At 37.2% G+C, this 17,212-nt stretch overlaps 1 protein-coding gene across 1 annotated transcript; it reads right to left on the bottom strand.

The window, feature by feature from the left end:
- Positions 1-854: 854 nt before the first annotated feature.
- On the bottom strand, positions 855-16,671 carry prrx1a (paired related homeobox 1a). The gene is made up of 4 exons (XM_036565327.1): positions 15,960-16,671; positions 4,989-5,164; positions 3,058-3,239; positions 855-1,565 (listed from the first exon to the last, which is right to left on the bottom strand). The coding sequence occupies exons 1-4, from the start codon at positions 16,207-16,209 to the stop codon at positions 1,433-1,435; spliced, it is 741 nt and encodes a 246-aa protein (XP_036421220.1). The 5' UTR covers positions 16,210-16,671; the 3' UTR covers positions 855-1,432.
- Positions 16,672-17,212: the final 541 nt, after the last annotated feature.

The raw sequence follows: 17,212 nt of genomic DNA, 5'->3' as shown, positions 1-17,212 counted from the left end.
TTGTCTGAAATGTCTTTGTGTGTTGTAGTATTAACATCATCCCTTCACTGGAACTAAGAGGCCCAAACCCTGAAAAACCCCAGCCCATTATCCCTCCTCCACCAAACTTTACTGATGGCACTATGCATTTCAGTAATTAGTGCAGATTCGTCTATCGGACTGCAAGAGAGTAAGCAGTGATTCATCACTGCAGTGAACACATTTCTACTGTTCAAGAGTTCAGTGGTGGTGTGCTTTACACCACTCCAGCTGACGCTTGGTGTTGCGCATAATGATCTTAGGCGTGTGTGCAGCTGCTCAGCCTGGAAACTCCATATCATGATGCCTCTGACACACAATTCTTGTGCTGATGTTGCTTCCAGAGGCCGTTTGGAGCTCTGTAATGAGTGATACAGCTGAGGATGGGAGATTTTTATGTGGTACATGCTTCACCACTCAGCAGCCCAGCTCTGTAAGTTTGTGTGGTTATTTCACAATAATAGCACTTACAGTTGTCCAGGGCAGATCTAGCAGGGCAGAAATTTCACAAACTGACTTGTGGCAAAAATGGTATCCTATGACAGTGTCACCTTTAAAGTCACTGAGCTTATCAGTACAACCCATTCTACTGCCAGTGTTTACCTATGGAGACTGCTAGGCTATGTGATTGATTTTATGCCCCTGTTAACAAAAGGTGTGGCTGAAACACCTGAACTCAATAATTAGGAGGGGTGTCTACATACTTCTGGCCAACATTATGTCACCATGAAGCTACAAAGTCAGTTCTTATAATGCTCCGTATCATTTCTGTCAGGAAGAAATGGATGTCACCTGAAATGTAATGCTGTAACACTTGTAGCCTTATGAACACTGCCCTTCAGTAAAGTGTTACCATATATTCATCAATGCTAATGTTTTACCCACTTACTCTAGAAAAGAACAAACAACTGTCAGTCCATGGTCTCAGCCATTCTTACAGTCTAATTATACTGCGCAGTGCGTCCCCGAGGGAAATCAAGGAAAAATCCTGAAAACTCCCCAACAAGTCTTTGAGATTTCTACAGCTGAACTCCACAGAGGTCATCGTTTCCCTGCGATCTGCTGCGGTTTCCAGAACTTTATAGCCGTTCTTCTCCTCCAGGAGCTACGCCCCACACAGCCGCAGCGAACATGAAAACACAAACTTTCCATTTCGCCATATTGTGTTTTCCAAAAAACTTTTCCCCACATGTCATCACCGGCTGCCAAAAACATGACAGCTTCTTACGTAAATCAATGAGTTTTTGGGCTTGGATAAGTTAAGTGATGCTTTTCTTCCATTCCTTCGAAGAAGATAGAAGATAGAAGGCCTCGATGCTGTAAGGCACACAGTGAATACATTCGTGCGCATGGGTGACAGAGTCTTGCTTTGGCACTGTTTACCCTCCTTTTGCCCAAAACGGCCCAGAGCGTCTCAGTTGACGGTGGGCACCTGGTTCAGGCTGTACTCTTTGGCCTTCAGTCTCAGGTTCGCGATGCTGTTGGCCATGTTCACGCCCTGGGCCGTGTTGTTGTTGGCGCACGACGGCGAGTAGGTTGCCATTGCGCTAAAAGAAAGGGGCAAAGGTCAGGGTTTGAGCAAAACATTTATGAGAACCACAAAAAACAGCTTCTAATAGCTTCCTTTCCTGGCCAGGAGAAATTAAGATGCTTGATGTTGAGGCAAAACTGCAAAACGGTCGTTACATTTTCATTGCCTGACCTATGCACAATCAACCACAACCACAACAACATTCATCACGGATAAAGAATGTGGTGCCGAGGCCAACATGTGTCAAACACATTACTACGAATTTTCAGAAAGCTAATGAACAGCCCGTGAGCTACACTCAGAAACATAAAGGTGCCAAATTGGTTCTTTGTTTCGTTCGGTTTCCTGAAGAATCTTTCCATGGATGGTTCTCTAAAGGGGCCGTGTCCAGATTTTTCTTGTATTTTATGAGCTTCCCTGAGGTCCTGTTATGACGTTTCTGTTGTCTTAGGCACAACAGCAGTCATGTGAACCTCTCTTCATCCCTGAGAACTGTCTTGTTCATGTGACTTTAAGGCTGATATATGTAAATGAGCTCTGTAAATAAGATGTGAATGTGAAGAATCATTTGAGAGTTTGAAGGGTCTTCACATAATATAAACATTTTATATACCAACTAAAATTGTCCAAGAACTGTATGTCTGACCCAAGACACAATTAGAAAACTATCTTTAGCTTGCAATTATCTATTAAGGATTTCAAAACAGTATCGCAAAAAAAAAAAATTAACAGTCTAAGGAATCAAAACCTGACAATATACATTTAAAAGTTTGGAATCAATGTTTCCAATAAAATAAAATCCATTTGGTTGCAGATAAACGCATGAAATGATTCTAATATGAGACATTCTGGATATTAATTGTTATATGATTATATTCTGTATATGGTATTCTAAAGGTCCATTCACCATTCTAGACCCCACTATTTATTTGTTTATTTATTTGTTTTCTACTGATAATTTGAGGCCTGTGACCACCCTATTAGAATCATAATTTTTTTGTTTATTTATTTGTTTTCTACTGATAATTTGAGGCCTGTAGCCACTATAAATAAATAAATAAATAAATAAATAAATAAAAAGATATAGATTGATGAATAGAGCTTTAAAATGCCATATACAGAATATAATAATATAACAATCAATGTCCAGAATGTTTCATATTTAAAAAATGATGACTCTCAGGCCAATAAGTTGACAAATATTATTATAATTAAATAATTACAATACATAGATTTTACCTTATTATAAAAAATAATAATGCTTGAAATATTCAATTAAACATCTAGAAATACCTTTTGGTGAATTGTGAATAGTAAATCCACATTTTACAAGTTATACTTGAATATAACATAAGAACACAGACTTAATATGGAGTGATTCCAAACTTTTGAGTGTTACAGTAAAGTGTAAGGTCCCACCCCTAATATCTGCCTGCTTTAAAGCTATATTTGATTGACTGTAAGAGTTAAGGTGGTTATTTTGGTGTTGAGGCTCAGAGGTTGGTTACCTGTACGGAGGTGAGCCGCTCCAGGACAGGTAGTCGCTGGGTCTGGGTGCAGGCCGGGGCACTATTGGCTGTTCCACTGATGTTACGTCTCCTGAGTAAGACTTGAGCAGCGAAGCGTTTTTACTGGCCAGCATTGCTCTCTCGTTACGCCGGAACTTGGCCCGCCTGTTCTGAAACCACACCTGAGAAAACAGAGGGAAAAAGCAGCCTCGTGAAAAAGATAGCACGCTCAGGAAACAGATAGGAGCTCACGATTCAGACGATAAAAACACTGGACGAACGGGAGCTCACAGCAGGATTCATATAGTACGATTGTTATGCAGTCTTTCATTTAAAAAGATTAGAGAGGTGTTATTTAACACATACAGTATCTATGAATGAAGCGTTCCTAAAGCACTGCACTCGCGTTTCAGTTTCTTATGGCGTTTGGGGCAGAATGGATCCAGTGCTTTGGTCTTCTCCTCACTTCGAGGGAATGAATTCGGTGGAAGTCAGTTTTGTGTTTGTTTTCTGAGTCACTCTGTTTCAGGCAGCCAGCATGGTTCCAGCACAGTTCCCGAATTACGTTACACAAGTTTCGGACCTTGTTTCCATGAGTCATGTGATCAGTAGTAGCAGGTGACATGTACACTCTGAAATGCAGCTATTACTCATAAGAAGATCATTCATATCCTCACAGCTCATTACAGTTCAGCTCAAACTCCTCCAAAATTAACCCTAAAGGTCTGTATGAGCACCCACACATCAGTTCCTCACTCTCAGAACCACCCAGCTTAGACATTAGTTTCACAGTAGATACTCAATAATTCATAGTAGATACTCAATAATTCATAGTAGTTAATGAACAATTTATAGTAAATATTGAATCAGATACAGTAGATACTCAAAAATTGAAGATACTGAATAAGTCATAGTAGTTACTAAATAAATAATGGTAGATACTGAATAATTCATAGTAAGACTGAATAATTCGTAGTAGATACTGAATAATTCATTGTAGATACTGAATAATTCATAGTAGATACTGAATAATTCATAGTAGAGACTGAATAATTCGTAGTAGATACTGAATAATTCATTGTAGATACTGAATAATTCATAGTAGATACTGAATAATTCATAGTAGAGACTGAATAATTCATAGTAGATACTGAATAATTCGTAGTAGATACTGAATAATTCATTGTAGATACTGAATAATTAGTAGTAGATACTGAATAATTCATAGTAGATACTGAATAATACATAGTAGATATTGAATAATTCATAGTAGAGACTGAATAATTCATAGTAGAGACTGAATAAGTCATAGTAGATGCTGAATAATGAATAGTAGATAGTGAATAATGCATAGTAGATAGTGAATAATGCATAGTAGATAGTGAATAATTCATAGTAGTTACTGAATAATTCATAGTAAGTACTGAATCATTAAAAGTAGTCATTGAATAATCAGCAATCCTTTTCTGAGTTTTCTGTACTATTAAATGCAATAATGTAAATACACAATTATATAATTAGTTACATAATTAATTACATTTACATTTGATTTATATTCTTACATTCTTCGACAGGTTTGAGTATATTTTCTGGTGAAAAGAATCTTTTCTCCTTCTGTAAAATGAGACCTACAGAACAGTAACTTTTTATCAATATAAATCATATTTAAAATATCTCCTCTTCTACTTCCAATCACAGACGTGGTCGGGACGGAAAATTTAGAATCTGCACTTTCAACAGAATGTCTGCACTTCTTTCCATGAGAAATACTGCTTAATAAATAACACGACGCTGAGGTTTCTAATATTTAAGATAAGAGGATTTACCTCCCACCAAAACTGCTTCCCTTACAGACAGCAGCTCTGACCACTGTACTGACCCATACATGTTGTGATTTCTCAGTCCTGCAGTGGATATTTGGGGTCACTGACCTGTACTCGAGCCTCGGTGAGGTTGACCCTGCGTGCCAGGTCCTCTCTGACGAAGGCGTCGGGATAGTGCGTCCTCTCGAACACTCGCTCCAGCGCCTGCAGCTGACTGCTGTTAAAGGTGGTCCGGTTCCTCCGCTGCTTACGCTTCTTCTTCTCCTCCGAGTTCAGCTGCTCATCTGAGACACAGACATACATAACAATGTCCTTAAAGGGGAACTCCACTAAGGAAAATTTCAACAGATTTAAATGGTTGAGATATGAACAGAGTCATTCAGAGTGGTTTGGTGTGATGAGTCAGAACTGTTCACAGTGGTGGTGATAGGAATCAGACGTCACATGAAATGCTTAGGAGTGCAGTGTCTGATGCTTTAGATATTGTTTTATGATATTTTGTGCGTCTTTTTTTCTTAAATCTATTCATGGTGGAGGGGTACAGGCAGGGCATTATAAGGCAAAATAGTCCCCAAAGAAAACATTTATTTTTTCAGATTTACCAACAACAATACTTATAAACACTCAGGAGACTCGTGTAGGTTCACTGGTGGTTTTGGATAGTAAATAAAATGTCTATATTTGTGTTGTAGTCATGGCGACCCCTGGTTCCTATCACCACCACTGTAAAGATATCAGAACTATTTCACACCAAACCGCTCTGAATGACTCTGGTTACATCTCAGTGATTGAATTGCATAGAAATATTGACGCGTTGATGAAGTTCCCCTTTTCTTTAACATCTAAATGTGTGTTTTAAATGAGAGGCATATTCATACAGATCAACAGAAACAGTTTTCCTGTGTAACATATGTTTTCCTCCCAGTTTTGGAGCTGTTTGGCTGCACAAGGCTGGGATACGGGAAACTAGTCCAGTTGACATCAGCAGTTCTTTTGCATTCAGTTTTATTTTTGGTTTTCTGCTTTATTTTCCTGACTAATAAACCTAAAACATAAGGTGATCAGACTGCAGCTGGTGGGGAGGGAGTGCAGGCATACTGGACTATGTGAAATTTTGTCGCTGTGTTCGTACAAAACAGGTATCACCTCATACGAGAAACCTGGGATATCTGATTTGTTGACCCAAGTGGACGCTGTTCAGCGATTTGACTCGATGAGTTCAGTTCTTCACAGTATAGTCATTAAACTGCTGTTTTAACTCAATATATCAAGAATAACTAAAAAGAATGAAGACGTCTCCAGGGAGGGGCAGTTACTACTCACTTCCACACACTCCTGATGGATTTTCTCATTCCTGAATGATAATATTTTTACTTTTACTCCAGTACATTAGTGAGTATCTACATTCTACACTCTCAGAAATAAAGGTACTAAACTGTCTCTGGGGCAGGACCACTCTTGTCACTGGGGTGGGACCCTCAAGGGTCCATCTCAGTACCTTTAGTCAGGGAACATAACTGAACTATAATCCACTGAAATGATATGTTCTAAGCTGTACTGACTCCACACACCCCGTCTCGTCTCCAGGACTTTATTTTACTGTTCTGTTTTAAAACATTCGGTTATGAAAAGGTACAAATACAAACTTTTTTTTTCAGACCTTAAAACCACTGTTGTACCTTTAAGGGGAACATTTACATTGTTTGTACCTTGATGAATGAAAAATGTACCTGAACAGCACCTTTATTTCTAACAGTGAAGTCAATTTCATTAAGTCTTTAACATTTAGTCTCTGATTTCCTTTGGGATTAATTTCTGTTGTTGTTTTGGCTCCTGACTGCTTTGTACCTCTCACTTTAGAATAAAAGGATCCAATAAAAGAGAGGAATGGTTCCTAACAAGCTTCAGTTCCTGTACTGATTGATGCCGGATGTAAGAAGTTCCACTGCAGTTCTGTAAGTTACTCGGTACTTAAGTTGAGCTTCTTGAGCTTCTACTATGCACATTGTGCCAGGCTTCTTTTCTATTTATACTTGAGTCATTATTTCATTAAAGAGTTTAGGACACCCTACAAGCATATGTTGCATGCAAAAGTTTTGGCACCCCTGCTCAAATTACACATTCTCTTGATTTTGTAAGTAAAAAGAGGTTAATGCATACTCTACAAAAACACATAAAAATATGGCATTTTAAGCAAATCTTAGTGCAGAATTTCTGTTTATGTGCTGAGTTTAACATATTTAAAAAACATACAATATAAACTGTGCCATAACTTTTGCAAAGGCCACATTTATACCCCCCTCCCCCACCCATTGTATGTTAAATTCAGCAGATAAACAGTTATTGTGCATTAAACTGTGCAAAAGTGTGTTCTCTGTAGAGGATGTGTTCACTTATTTTCACAGAAAAGCAACAACAGCATGGAAACTTTTGCCCACGGCTGTAAGCATATCCAACAAAATCAGATTTTACAGTGTATGATCACTTCAATAGGAGTGAAACCTTCCCAGGTGGACAAAAAGTCCTGTTATCTCTGTTCAAACAAGGTTCTCTTGGGAACCAAAAGTGTTCTTTCTGTGGCATCACTCAGAGAATGAGTTTACAGATTTGCCTCAAGGGTACATCTCGGCACCTTTAGTCAGGGAACATAACTGAACCATAATCCACTGAACTGATATGTTCTAAGCTGTACTGACTCCACACACCCCGTCTCGTCTCCAGGCTTTTATTTTACTGTTCTGTTTTAAAACATTCGGTTATGAAAAGGTACAAATACGAACTTTTCACCTGGAAAAACTTATTTAAGGTTCACAATTGGACCTTAAATCCACTGTTGTACCTTTGAGGGAACATTTAAACTGTTTTTACCTTGATGAATGAAAAATGTACCAGCACAGAACCTTTATTAATAACAGTGCAGGTTGTGAAAATGTACAAATACATACCATTCCTCTGGGAAAAACACATTGAAGGTAAACAATCAGACCATAAAACTGTTGTTGTACCTTTGAAGGTATGTTCACATTGTTTGTACCTTCTCAGTAGCTTTTTTCTGACAGTGCAGACTATAGCAGTTTTTGAATTTCCAGTAAATAGAGCAAATAAACGAGTCCTTCAGCAATCTTGTATTATTACTGTAAATCATTTTTATAAGAATCTACATTTAATACATACTTTTGATATATTAAGCGCAGGTCTGCCAAGCACATCTTGCTTTAATACTGTCGCTGATTTGGAGAAATGCATTTTATCAGTTTATCATTTTAATCTCAGTGAAATGTACATGAATAAACTTTATTGGCTGCTTTTGCCATGTTTTTGTTGTTGTTTGACAGCCAAACAAGCAGAAAAAATCAGAAGTGCAGACTCAAGCTGTCAACACACAATTTAACTTGATATAAATGTAACTCACTTGTAATTACTATGTAATTACCATGTAATTACATAATTACATTTGAATAGTACAGCAAACGGCAGTGATAATAACACACAGACGTAAACGATTGAAAAGAAGACAAATATACTATAAAAATGCAGTTGATAGACTGTTGATGTTGCTTTTCATCTCCGTCATTAATAAATAATGGCCAACTATTAAGAATTAATAGGACTTTTCAGGAATGACTCCTCCTCTTAATCACTTTAAGAAGGCCACTTACAAGGAGTAAGTGGAGCCTCAGCCTGTGGAGGACTTTACTGAAGCCCAGGGGCCTCAAACTGGACAAAAAAAGCTTCTTGAACACATAAATCATGCCCTCAGATCAGTCCATAAGCCCTGCAGTGACGGGGTGACCAATTGATTGGCTCCAACTCCCCCGAAGCCGTAACCCCAAAAACAAAGATTAAAGAATGGAAATTAGGCTTGTTAGAGGACACTAATCCCAGCAGAGGCCAGACTGTGACACATATTTATCCTCTAAAGGAGTGATACGGTGTAAAAACTGATTTCAGCTTGAGTTCTCATCATTCTTAGTCACTTAGGTTTCCACAGTGTAGTTCATCATCACAGTCTGGGCATCTCTGAGTTCAGCATTTCAGACCAAACAGCTTACTGACGTTATTAAGCTTAAACCCATGCGTCAAATACAGGTCAGGCCCCGGCACAATCCTACAAAATTATTTTAATTTTCTATTAATATTAGTTTCACCAATTGAGCTGCACTACAATCCCCAGCATGCACTTCAATGTGATTTGCGCTCCAACCCCTTTCCTCCAACCAGCAATCTATGGAACAGTGGTTAACACCACAAGTCATACCACCAAATACACCAGCTGCATTTCAGCAAATAAAAACACAAAGCAAGCTAAAAAACACCTTCACTGTAAGAAATAAAGGTTCTGTTCTGGTACATTTTTCGTTCATCAAGGTACAAACAGTGTAAATGTTCCCTCAAAGGTACAACAGTGGTTTTAAGGTCTGATTGTGAACCTTAAATATTTGTACCTTTTCATAACCGAATGCTTTAAAACAGAACAGTAAAATAAAAGCCTGGAGACGAGACGGGGTGTGTGGAGTCAGTACAGCTTAGAACATATCATTTCAGTGGATTATGGTTCAGTTATGTTCCCTGACTAAAGGTGCTGAGATGTACCCGTGAGGGAACCACCCCAGTGACAAGAGGGGGACTGACCCAGAGACCATTTAGTACCTTGCTTTCTGAGAGTGTACAGAACAGTTAATGATGGGCTACTAGAACCAGTATGAAGCAACGTAATGCACTTTTACAGAGATTTGTTGCATTTAGGTTTATCCTGAAAATAATTCAGATTTTTCACATACGTTTCATTTATCTGAAAATTACATATCACACTTCTCCATATCAGCAAGTCCTGCAGAATTAGCAAATTGGTAACTTTACAAGAGAGGAAAAATGTTGTTAACTTGTAACGTATGTATCTCGCTGCTGTAGGAACAAAACCTCGCATCTCCAAGATGGTAACTTTACAGGAGAAGGAAAAACATACTTTACTTTTAATGTAAGTCAATGGAACCAGACGTTTTTACAAGTCATTTTGGGCCGTTTATTTTGTTCCATTCATTAAGAAATTGACACCCAACATAAAGGACAACGGGCTTTTTCAAACTATGTCTAAAACAGAAAAACAACAAAAATGGAGATACGAGGTTTTGTTTTGACAGCAGCGATATGTAAAGGTCATTTTGGACTGATTCTATTGGTCAATTCATAAAAAAAATCTTGCATTTTCAAATATTTTGTTATTTTCTCACAGCAAAAATGTGCATTAGTGTTCAAAAGTTTAGAATCGCTTGCCATGTTAACATTTTCTGTTATTTTGTATACAGTAATAATAACAGTTACACTAGTTATTAACTTTGTTTTCAAGTTTTTTTCAATATTTCAAGAATTCTGTGAACAAAAAGTAAATAAAATGATAAACAATGTACTTCATGTTACATTCATGTTTTCTTCCTTGATATTATGATGAATTCTGGATGTTAATTTTATTATAACTCAATGTTTGATGTTCTCCAGCTTTCAAGCATATTAGAATCATTTTATACATTTATCTGCAATCACACTCGTGTTATATTAAAAAAACAGAACCGCACCATGAGTTGTGTGAGAAAAGAGAGAAGTTGCTGTATGTTAAGCTGTAGGACGTTAATTCAGACTGTTGAACTGATTGCTTTTGCTTTTAGGACAGTGTGATCCCTTTAAAATGAAACTGCAATATTATTATTAGAGAAAAATATCTGTTTAACCCTTTAATATTCCAGGATTATTTCATACAAAGCCTTATTATTCAGGGGCTACAAGGACTTCAGTGCAAACTAACAGAGCTTCTTAGGTTACAGAAGTGTGTAATAAAACATGGCTTGCTAAGTGGTTAATAAAGTTCAAGCACAGATGCAAATCATTCATCTCACATTCATTTCATTTAAAACAGATTAAATAACATGAATCTTTTTTAAAGTTCTGGTTACTGATAATTAAATCATGGTCGATGCCTCAAAGCCACTAACCCTCAAAATCAACCCCACGTCATTCCTCAAAAACGCCTCTTTACTGACCTACAGCACGCCTGAGCACTGACCGAGTTAATGCTGAGGGATGTACAAATAAATTTAAACCAGATTTCATTTAAATAAATAAACAAACCGTCTGAGCGAGCATAAATAAACAAACAGTCTGATTAAGTAAATAAACGTAGGACTCAAGGGCTCCATTAGACCTCGCTCTTCACTACTTACTCTCTACTTTGTTAGCCCTACTGACCACTTCATTCCTTCAGTCTTTTTACAGTCCTGGGCAAAAGTTTGAACACCCCCGAGCAAAGAACATGTTCTGGGAGATAGTAAGTGAAAATTAGCTAGCACGTCCTCTACAGAGAACCCACATAAACATGCTATTTTCCTACAAATTTTAGTGCACAATTACTTTGCTGACTTTAACATATTGGAAGTAAATAAAGCATAACATATGAGGTGTGCCATAACTTTTACACAGGCCAAAATTTATATATATTTATTATTTTCTGTTATGTTAAATGTGTAACCCAGCAAAACGTTACTTGTTTGGGGTGCACCCACTTTTGCACAAGTCTCAGGTAGTTATAAAACTGGGTTAGATCTGTTTACATATATAACATCAGATCTTCTTTGAGATCCTCTTCCTTCAAGAAAGCATAAGAACAATGTGGTGTTTTCAGTACAGTATTGAATGTTGGTCAGATGAATACAGTCAGAAGATCACAGGTTTAGTTCCTGACCTCTCGCTGCTCTCCAGCCTGGATTTATTAAATTCCATCAGCAGCACCTGATTTAATTTAATGAAGGATTAATTAGATAAAAGAGGTGTTGGACGATAACTGTAAACACTGAACGTCCTCAAGGAAAGATCTGGAAAGGTTCATATACCAAACTGAAACACATCAAATCACAACAGATTGTTTATATGTGTGTGTTTATTCTAAAGTTACGTGGATAAAGAGATTTCCATATGATTTTCATAGCTGATGTGATGCCTATATATAACAACACTGTGACAAAACCTTGTATCTCCAATAATGTAACTTTACAGGAGAAGAAAAAAGTGAATATATATTCACTTTGACAAAACCTCTTACCTCTATTTTTGTCATTTTTCATTTCTGAATAAAATTGAAAAAGCCAGCTGCCCTTTATATTGTATTATGGTGAAGAGACCAATAGAAATGTTCCCAATATTCCTTGGAATAAGTCATTTCTCCATTAATTTCAATTAAAACTTAAGAACATTTTTCCCTTGTTCTGTAAAGTTATTTAATACTAGATTTTGTTCTGACGGCAATGATATATATATATATATATATATATATATATATATATATATATATATATATTATATATTTACATTTTGGTCATTTTTCAGTTCTTGGCATAATTTGAAAGTGTCTGTTGCTCTTTACATCGTGTGTAAATTTCGTGATGAAAGGACAGAAAAGAAAAGACCCAAAAATGACTTGGAAAAAAGTCTGGTTCCATTGACTTACATTAAAATATATATATATACACCTTCTATTTCCAAAACAGTAACCTTTGTAAATTATAATGAAAGTTAATGTAAATAGTCAGTTTCTACTGGACTATTTATCACAATATTTATCACAATATAAATAGTAACTGGTGTTTTTAAATTATAAAAAACCTAAAAAATGGAGATACAAGCTTTTTGCGTGACATATATATTGTATGCAAAAGTTTGGGTGCCCCTGATCAAGTGACGCAATTGATATTTTGTTGATTTTCTGAGTGAAAATAACTTACACATCCTCTACAGAGACATGGTTCTGCACATCTGCTGAATTTAACATACTGGAAAAAGTACAGTGTAAAATGTGGCCTGTGCAAAAGTTATGGCACATTTTATATTTAATGTTTTATTTTTCCCAACATTTGAAACAAAAATTGTGCACTAAAATTTACAGAAAAATGCCAAAAATGCCCTGTATGACTGGGTCCTCTGTAGAGGGTCTGTAACATATTTACACTTAGAAAATCAACAGAACCTGTAATTTGACCGGGGGTGCCCAAACTTTTGCACACGACTGTAAATATCAACACAAATAAATTTGAAAAGATTAAAACAGACAGAATTTATGAGAAGTGAAATGAAGAAGAAATGTTCACGATTCTGCACTAGTTCTAGATCACTGTTCTAACGTCGAGGCCTCCGTCCTGAGGAGTCAGACTGTGTTTCAGTCTCAGCTCCTCCAGTGAAGCCTGACGACGCTCAGGTGGATCTGATCTGCTCATCAGAGGCACAAACAGGTGGAGTTCATGCAGCTCGAGTACACGCTGTCATTAAAGCTGAAAAGGGACGCGCCACCAAATGCTGAGAAATTCTAAAATTCAAGTTAAAATTATGATAATTTCCAAGATTTTACTCATCATTCAGATTGTTACGCTGATCATATAATTTGAAATGGAAAAATGTAGTTGAACTGAAAAGATGTATTGAACGTACTGAATTCAAAATTGAAAAGAATGCAAAATAGAAGCATTTTCACTACTGCTTAAGACTTTTGGACTCCACTGTATATATAATATATCCACTGTCAGACTAACATCGTTATGTGAGCAAACCTAATGATAATGCAGCTCAGCAGGCTCAGTGTGGGTTTAATTAAGTTTAGTATTAAGTAGTAACGGTATGTGGGACAAGACTGATCATTTTTATTGCCCCGAATTTACTCTTTTTGCTCTCAAAAATGACCAAATTTCTCTTTGGACACACTGTGATAATGAACTGAGTTTAAATTAAACTAAAAAATCTCAGAATCAGTCACAGTAACCATAAACAGAGATATTCAGAGCTTTGAGAGACGCGGCGGGTATCTGTGTCTGTACTGAGGCCTTCAGCTCACAGCCTGATTATTAAAGCTCTGTGAGCAGCACAGAGACCTGTCACTCCCAATTTAGTGAAAAATATTAGAATCACAACAAAAAAAATGATGATTTGCTTCCATCTGAGGGAAAAACTGAAAGTGAAACCGTCACTGACACTTTTCTTTATTGAATTAGCTGCTAAAAGCTACAGATCCTGCCTCTCTTAAGAAAGCAAGCAAATCTGCCAAGCTGGACATTTCTGAAGTAAGATTTTACAAAATAGTTGCTTGATGTTTTTACGGAGGATTTATATGAAAAATAGCCCAAAGCAGTCTCATTCAACATAAATGCCTTCATACAGATGAGCGCAGTTGCGAGTAAGATGCGTCCGGTTTGTCCAGATCGGACTGCATTCTCATTTTTTCCCCTTTAATTCCCTAAAAAAAGTATCAACACAACAAAAAAACATTTCCACATTCATATTCTATTGTCGCTTCAGAGGCACTTTAAGGCAGGTAATCAGCGCATTGGAGGCCTGTAGAGTAGCTGATCAGGTGGGAATGCAGACCAATCTTTAAAGCTTTGTAATGTATTTTTTTATGTCTGTATTATTTTTTCGTGCAGCAATGTTCAAACCCTGGTTTCCCAAAAACGTCTTAGTCTTAAGGTTGTCTTAACTAGTAGAGAGAGTGTTCAGTGTGAAGCTCGCTCTACCGTTTGTGCTAAGACACTTTCAGGAGACCCAGCCCGGTTTATTTTTAGTTTCCCGAAATGATTTGTGTCTTTATTTTTTAAAAATCTGCTTCTGTTTTCATATATTTTAGCTTGAGTTGTAGTTTTTTTACTGATAATAATTCAGCTCGCAGCCTTAAACACAGAACACAGCATCTATCAGTGTTTCATGGGCCTGAAGGTTCTTCTCTCGAGTCATTAGAGCTTATTTCTCACAGGTTTTTGTAATTGTAAATATAACCGCACACTCAAAGGCAGAACAATGGTACATGAGGTCGCATCGTGCACCCTAAATTAGTTTTGAAGGGTTCAGTATATTCACGTTTCCAAAAAGAAAGGTGTGCATTTGTACTTTTTTCATAAGTTTACCAAATAGGAAAAGAAATAAAAAGCCAGGAGGACAGGATGTAGTCATAAGTCTGACCACCCCCGGTCTAATGATATCTTTTGTTGATTTTTTTTAGTGAAAGTAAATTAATCCATTGAAACACACTGAAATATGGCATTTTTCTGTAAACTTTGGTGCACAATTTCTGTTTATTTGCTGAGTTTAACATATTGGAAAAAATAAAATATAATAGAAAAGGTGCCCTAACTTTTGCACAGGCCACATTTAATGTGTTTTGCCCCCAGTATGTTAATTTCAGCAAATAAACAGTAATTGTGTATTAAAATGTGCAGAAGTTTGTCTGTGTAGAGGATGTGTAACTTATTTATACTTAGAAAATCAACAAAACGTGATTTCACAAGGGGTGCACAAACTTTTGCATAAAAATATAATAGTCACAGTGGAATGCGGTACTATTCTCTGACTGAAGGTACTGAAGACAGACCATTGAGGGGACCACCGCAGTGACAGCGTTTGCACCCTGAAAAGATTTCCAAAAGTGCTCTTCACTTTTTACATGTTTATAACATGTTTATTACTTTCAGCTTTTGTTTTAGTTTTAGTGTGTTATAATAACTCTGCTGTGGAGCAGTGCTCTAAGCATTAAGGTGCTAGATAGACAGATAGAGTCATATTATGTGACTTTATCTATCTATATATCGTTGCCATCAAAAAAAAAAATGTTGAATGGACCAATAGAAATATTCCAAATTGATGTGGAATAAAATCTCTTTACATTAAAAGTAATTAAAAGCCTTTTCTTAAACTTTCTCAAACTGTAAAGTTACTATTTTTTCAATATTTGGGGTTTTTTGTTGTTTGTTTATTTTCTTTTAGACGTCAACAATTTGTAATATATTATATTTATTATATTTTTATTAATATCCTTTTTAATGGTATTGTATATATATATATATATATATATATATATATATATATATATATATGATAAAAAGCACTTTTAACTGCTCTTCTTGAGTAGTATACACAATGTTTGTTATAAGGCATTTATTATAAAGTTATTACTATAGTTATGACACACGAGCTCATGTTTTTACTCTCAGAAACAGATTAAAAGTAAAATAACCCCCAAAAAACTAAAAGCCCCCCATTGCATGGCCAGCTTACTGTCTTGCTGCGCGGTGTCGCTGCCGCTGGTCAGTCCGGGCGACTCCAGCATGTTCCTGCCCGCCTCGGCGGCCCCCTCGTCCCCCTGCGCTCCCACCATCTCCCTCGCTTCCTCCAGGTCCAGCAGGTGGCTCACCGAAAAGTTCTTCTTGGCGTGTAAATTGTCCAGATGATTGGCGGTGATGGGGCTTTCCAGGCGGTTGGGCAGCACGGCCGGTCTGTCCATTACATGCGCATAGCTAGAAGTCATGACGTAGACTGGACCTGAGAGAGAACGGAGCTGGTGGTAGAAGATTCCTCAGAATGCTCCTCGCTTACAAAAAACATGGATTTGTTCAAGGTTGTAAACATAAAACCTTTGTTTTTGATTAAAAAACTTCCTTCTTCTTCGTCTTCGTCTTCGTCTTCTTGCTGTTAGAGATCCAAAAGCTCTGAGCTGAAAGTCCGTCCCGCTCAGAAGAGCCCGGCAGAGAAGTTTGTGGTGGTAACTTCAAAAAGCCTGAGCTGCTTTTCTGTTTCTGAAGCTGAAGTTAAAGTCCTCAGAGAAACCATTTGCCTTCTTCAAACACTTCTGGACTTTACAACACAAATGCAAATGGTCTCCCCACTCTCTCTCTCTCTCTCTCTCTCTCTCTCTCTCTCTCTCTCTCCTGGGTATGGAGCTGCTCCTGCTACTTCAAACAACTGCGAATGTCTGGCACTAAAGTGTGGGGGGAGCTTGAGAGGAAAATAAATGAGCGTTTGAAGCCCCTGGGAGAGTTGATGGACGTACAAGAAGCCCTAATTACGTGGCAATGTGGCTTTTTTTTGTGCTGTTTCTGACGTTTTACAGAGTTCCATCTTTCGCTCGTGCGCAGCGTTCGCCACCACACAAGCAAAACACTGCAGGAATCGGGAAACACGGTTAATAAGAACTTCAAATGGGGTTAAAAGTGGGACTCAGAGGGGTTTCATGTTTTTTTTTGGCGGGTGGAAAGTTGTCAGTTCAAACTTAAACTTAAAATCAGAGATAAGAAACGTAAAGCTGTTACATTTTAACTCCTCAGTGAAGAATAACTCCGCATTGTTTTCCATGAAGGTACTAAAAGCATTAGGATGTAATACTTCTGGGACTTTAAGGGGTTAAAAGGGGAATTCAGCCTATTTTGCAACTAAATTTCAGCAAAATACTGTTGTTGAGATGAAAATGATTGATTTCTTTATGGTGGTGGTGATAGAAACCAGGGGTCGGCATGTCAACAACACAAATATAG

This window comes from Colossoma macropomum, unplaced genomic scaffold, assembly GCF_904425465.1.
Source record: "Colossoma macropomum unplaced genomic scaffold, Colossoma_macropomum, whole genome shotgun sequence".
NCBI classification, from domain to species: domain Eukaryota; kingdom Metazoa; phylum Chordata; class Actinopteri; order Characiformes; family Serrasalmidae; genus Colossoma; species Colossoma macropomum.
Note: the sequence above shows the minus strand (reverse complement) of the source record. Positions and strands in the feature narration are given on the sequence as shown.

What these genes read in the sequence shown, in the direction of transcription:
- prrx1a (XM_036565327.1), bottom strand. Translation starts at nt 16,209, where the DNA reads ATGACTTCTAGCTATGCGCATGTAATGGACAGACCGGCCGTGCTGCCC. An exon ending in CGACACCGCGCAGCAAGACA is followed by an intron (nt 5,165 to 15,959) that starts GTAAGCTGGCCA and finishes TCTGTGTCTCAG; the next exon opens with ATGAGCAGCTGAACTCGGAG. An exon ending in TCACCGAGGCTCGAGTACAG is followed by an intron (nt 3,240 to 4,988) that starts GTCAGTGACCCC and finishes CTGTTTTCTCAG; the next exon opens with GTGTGGTTTCAGAACAGGCG.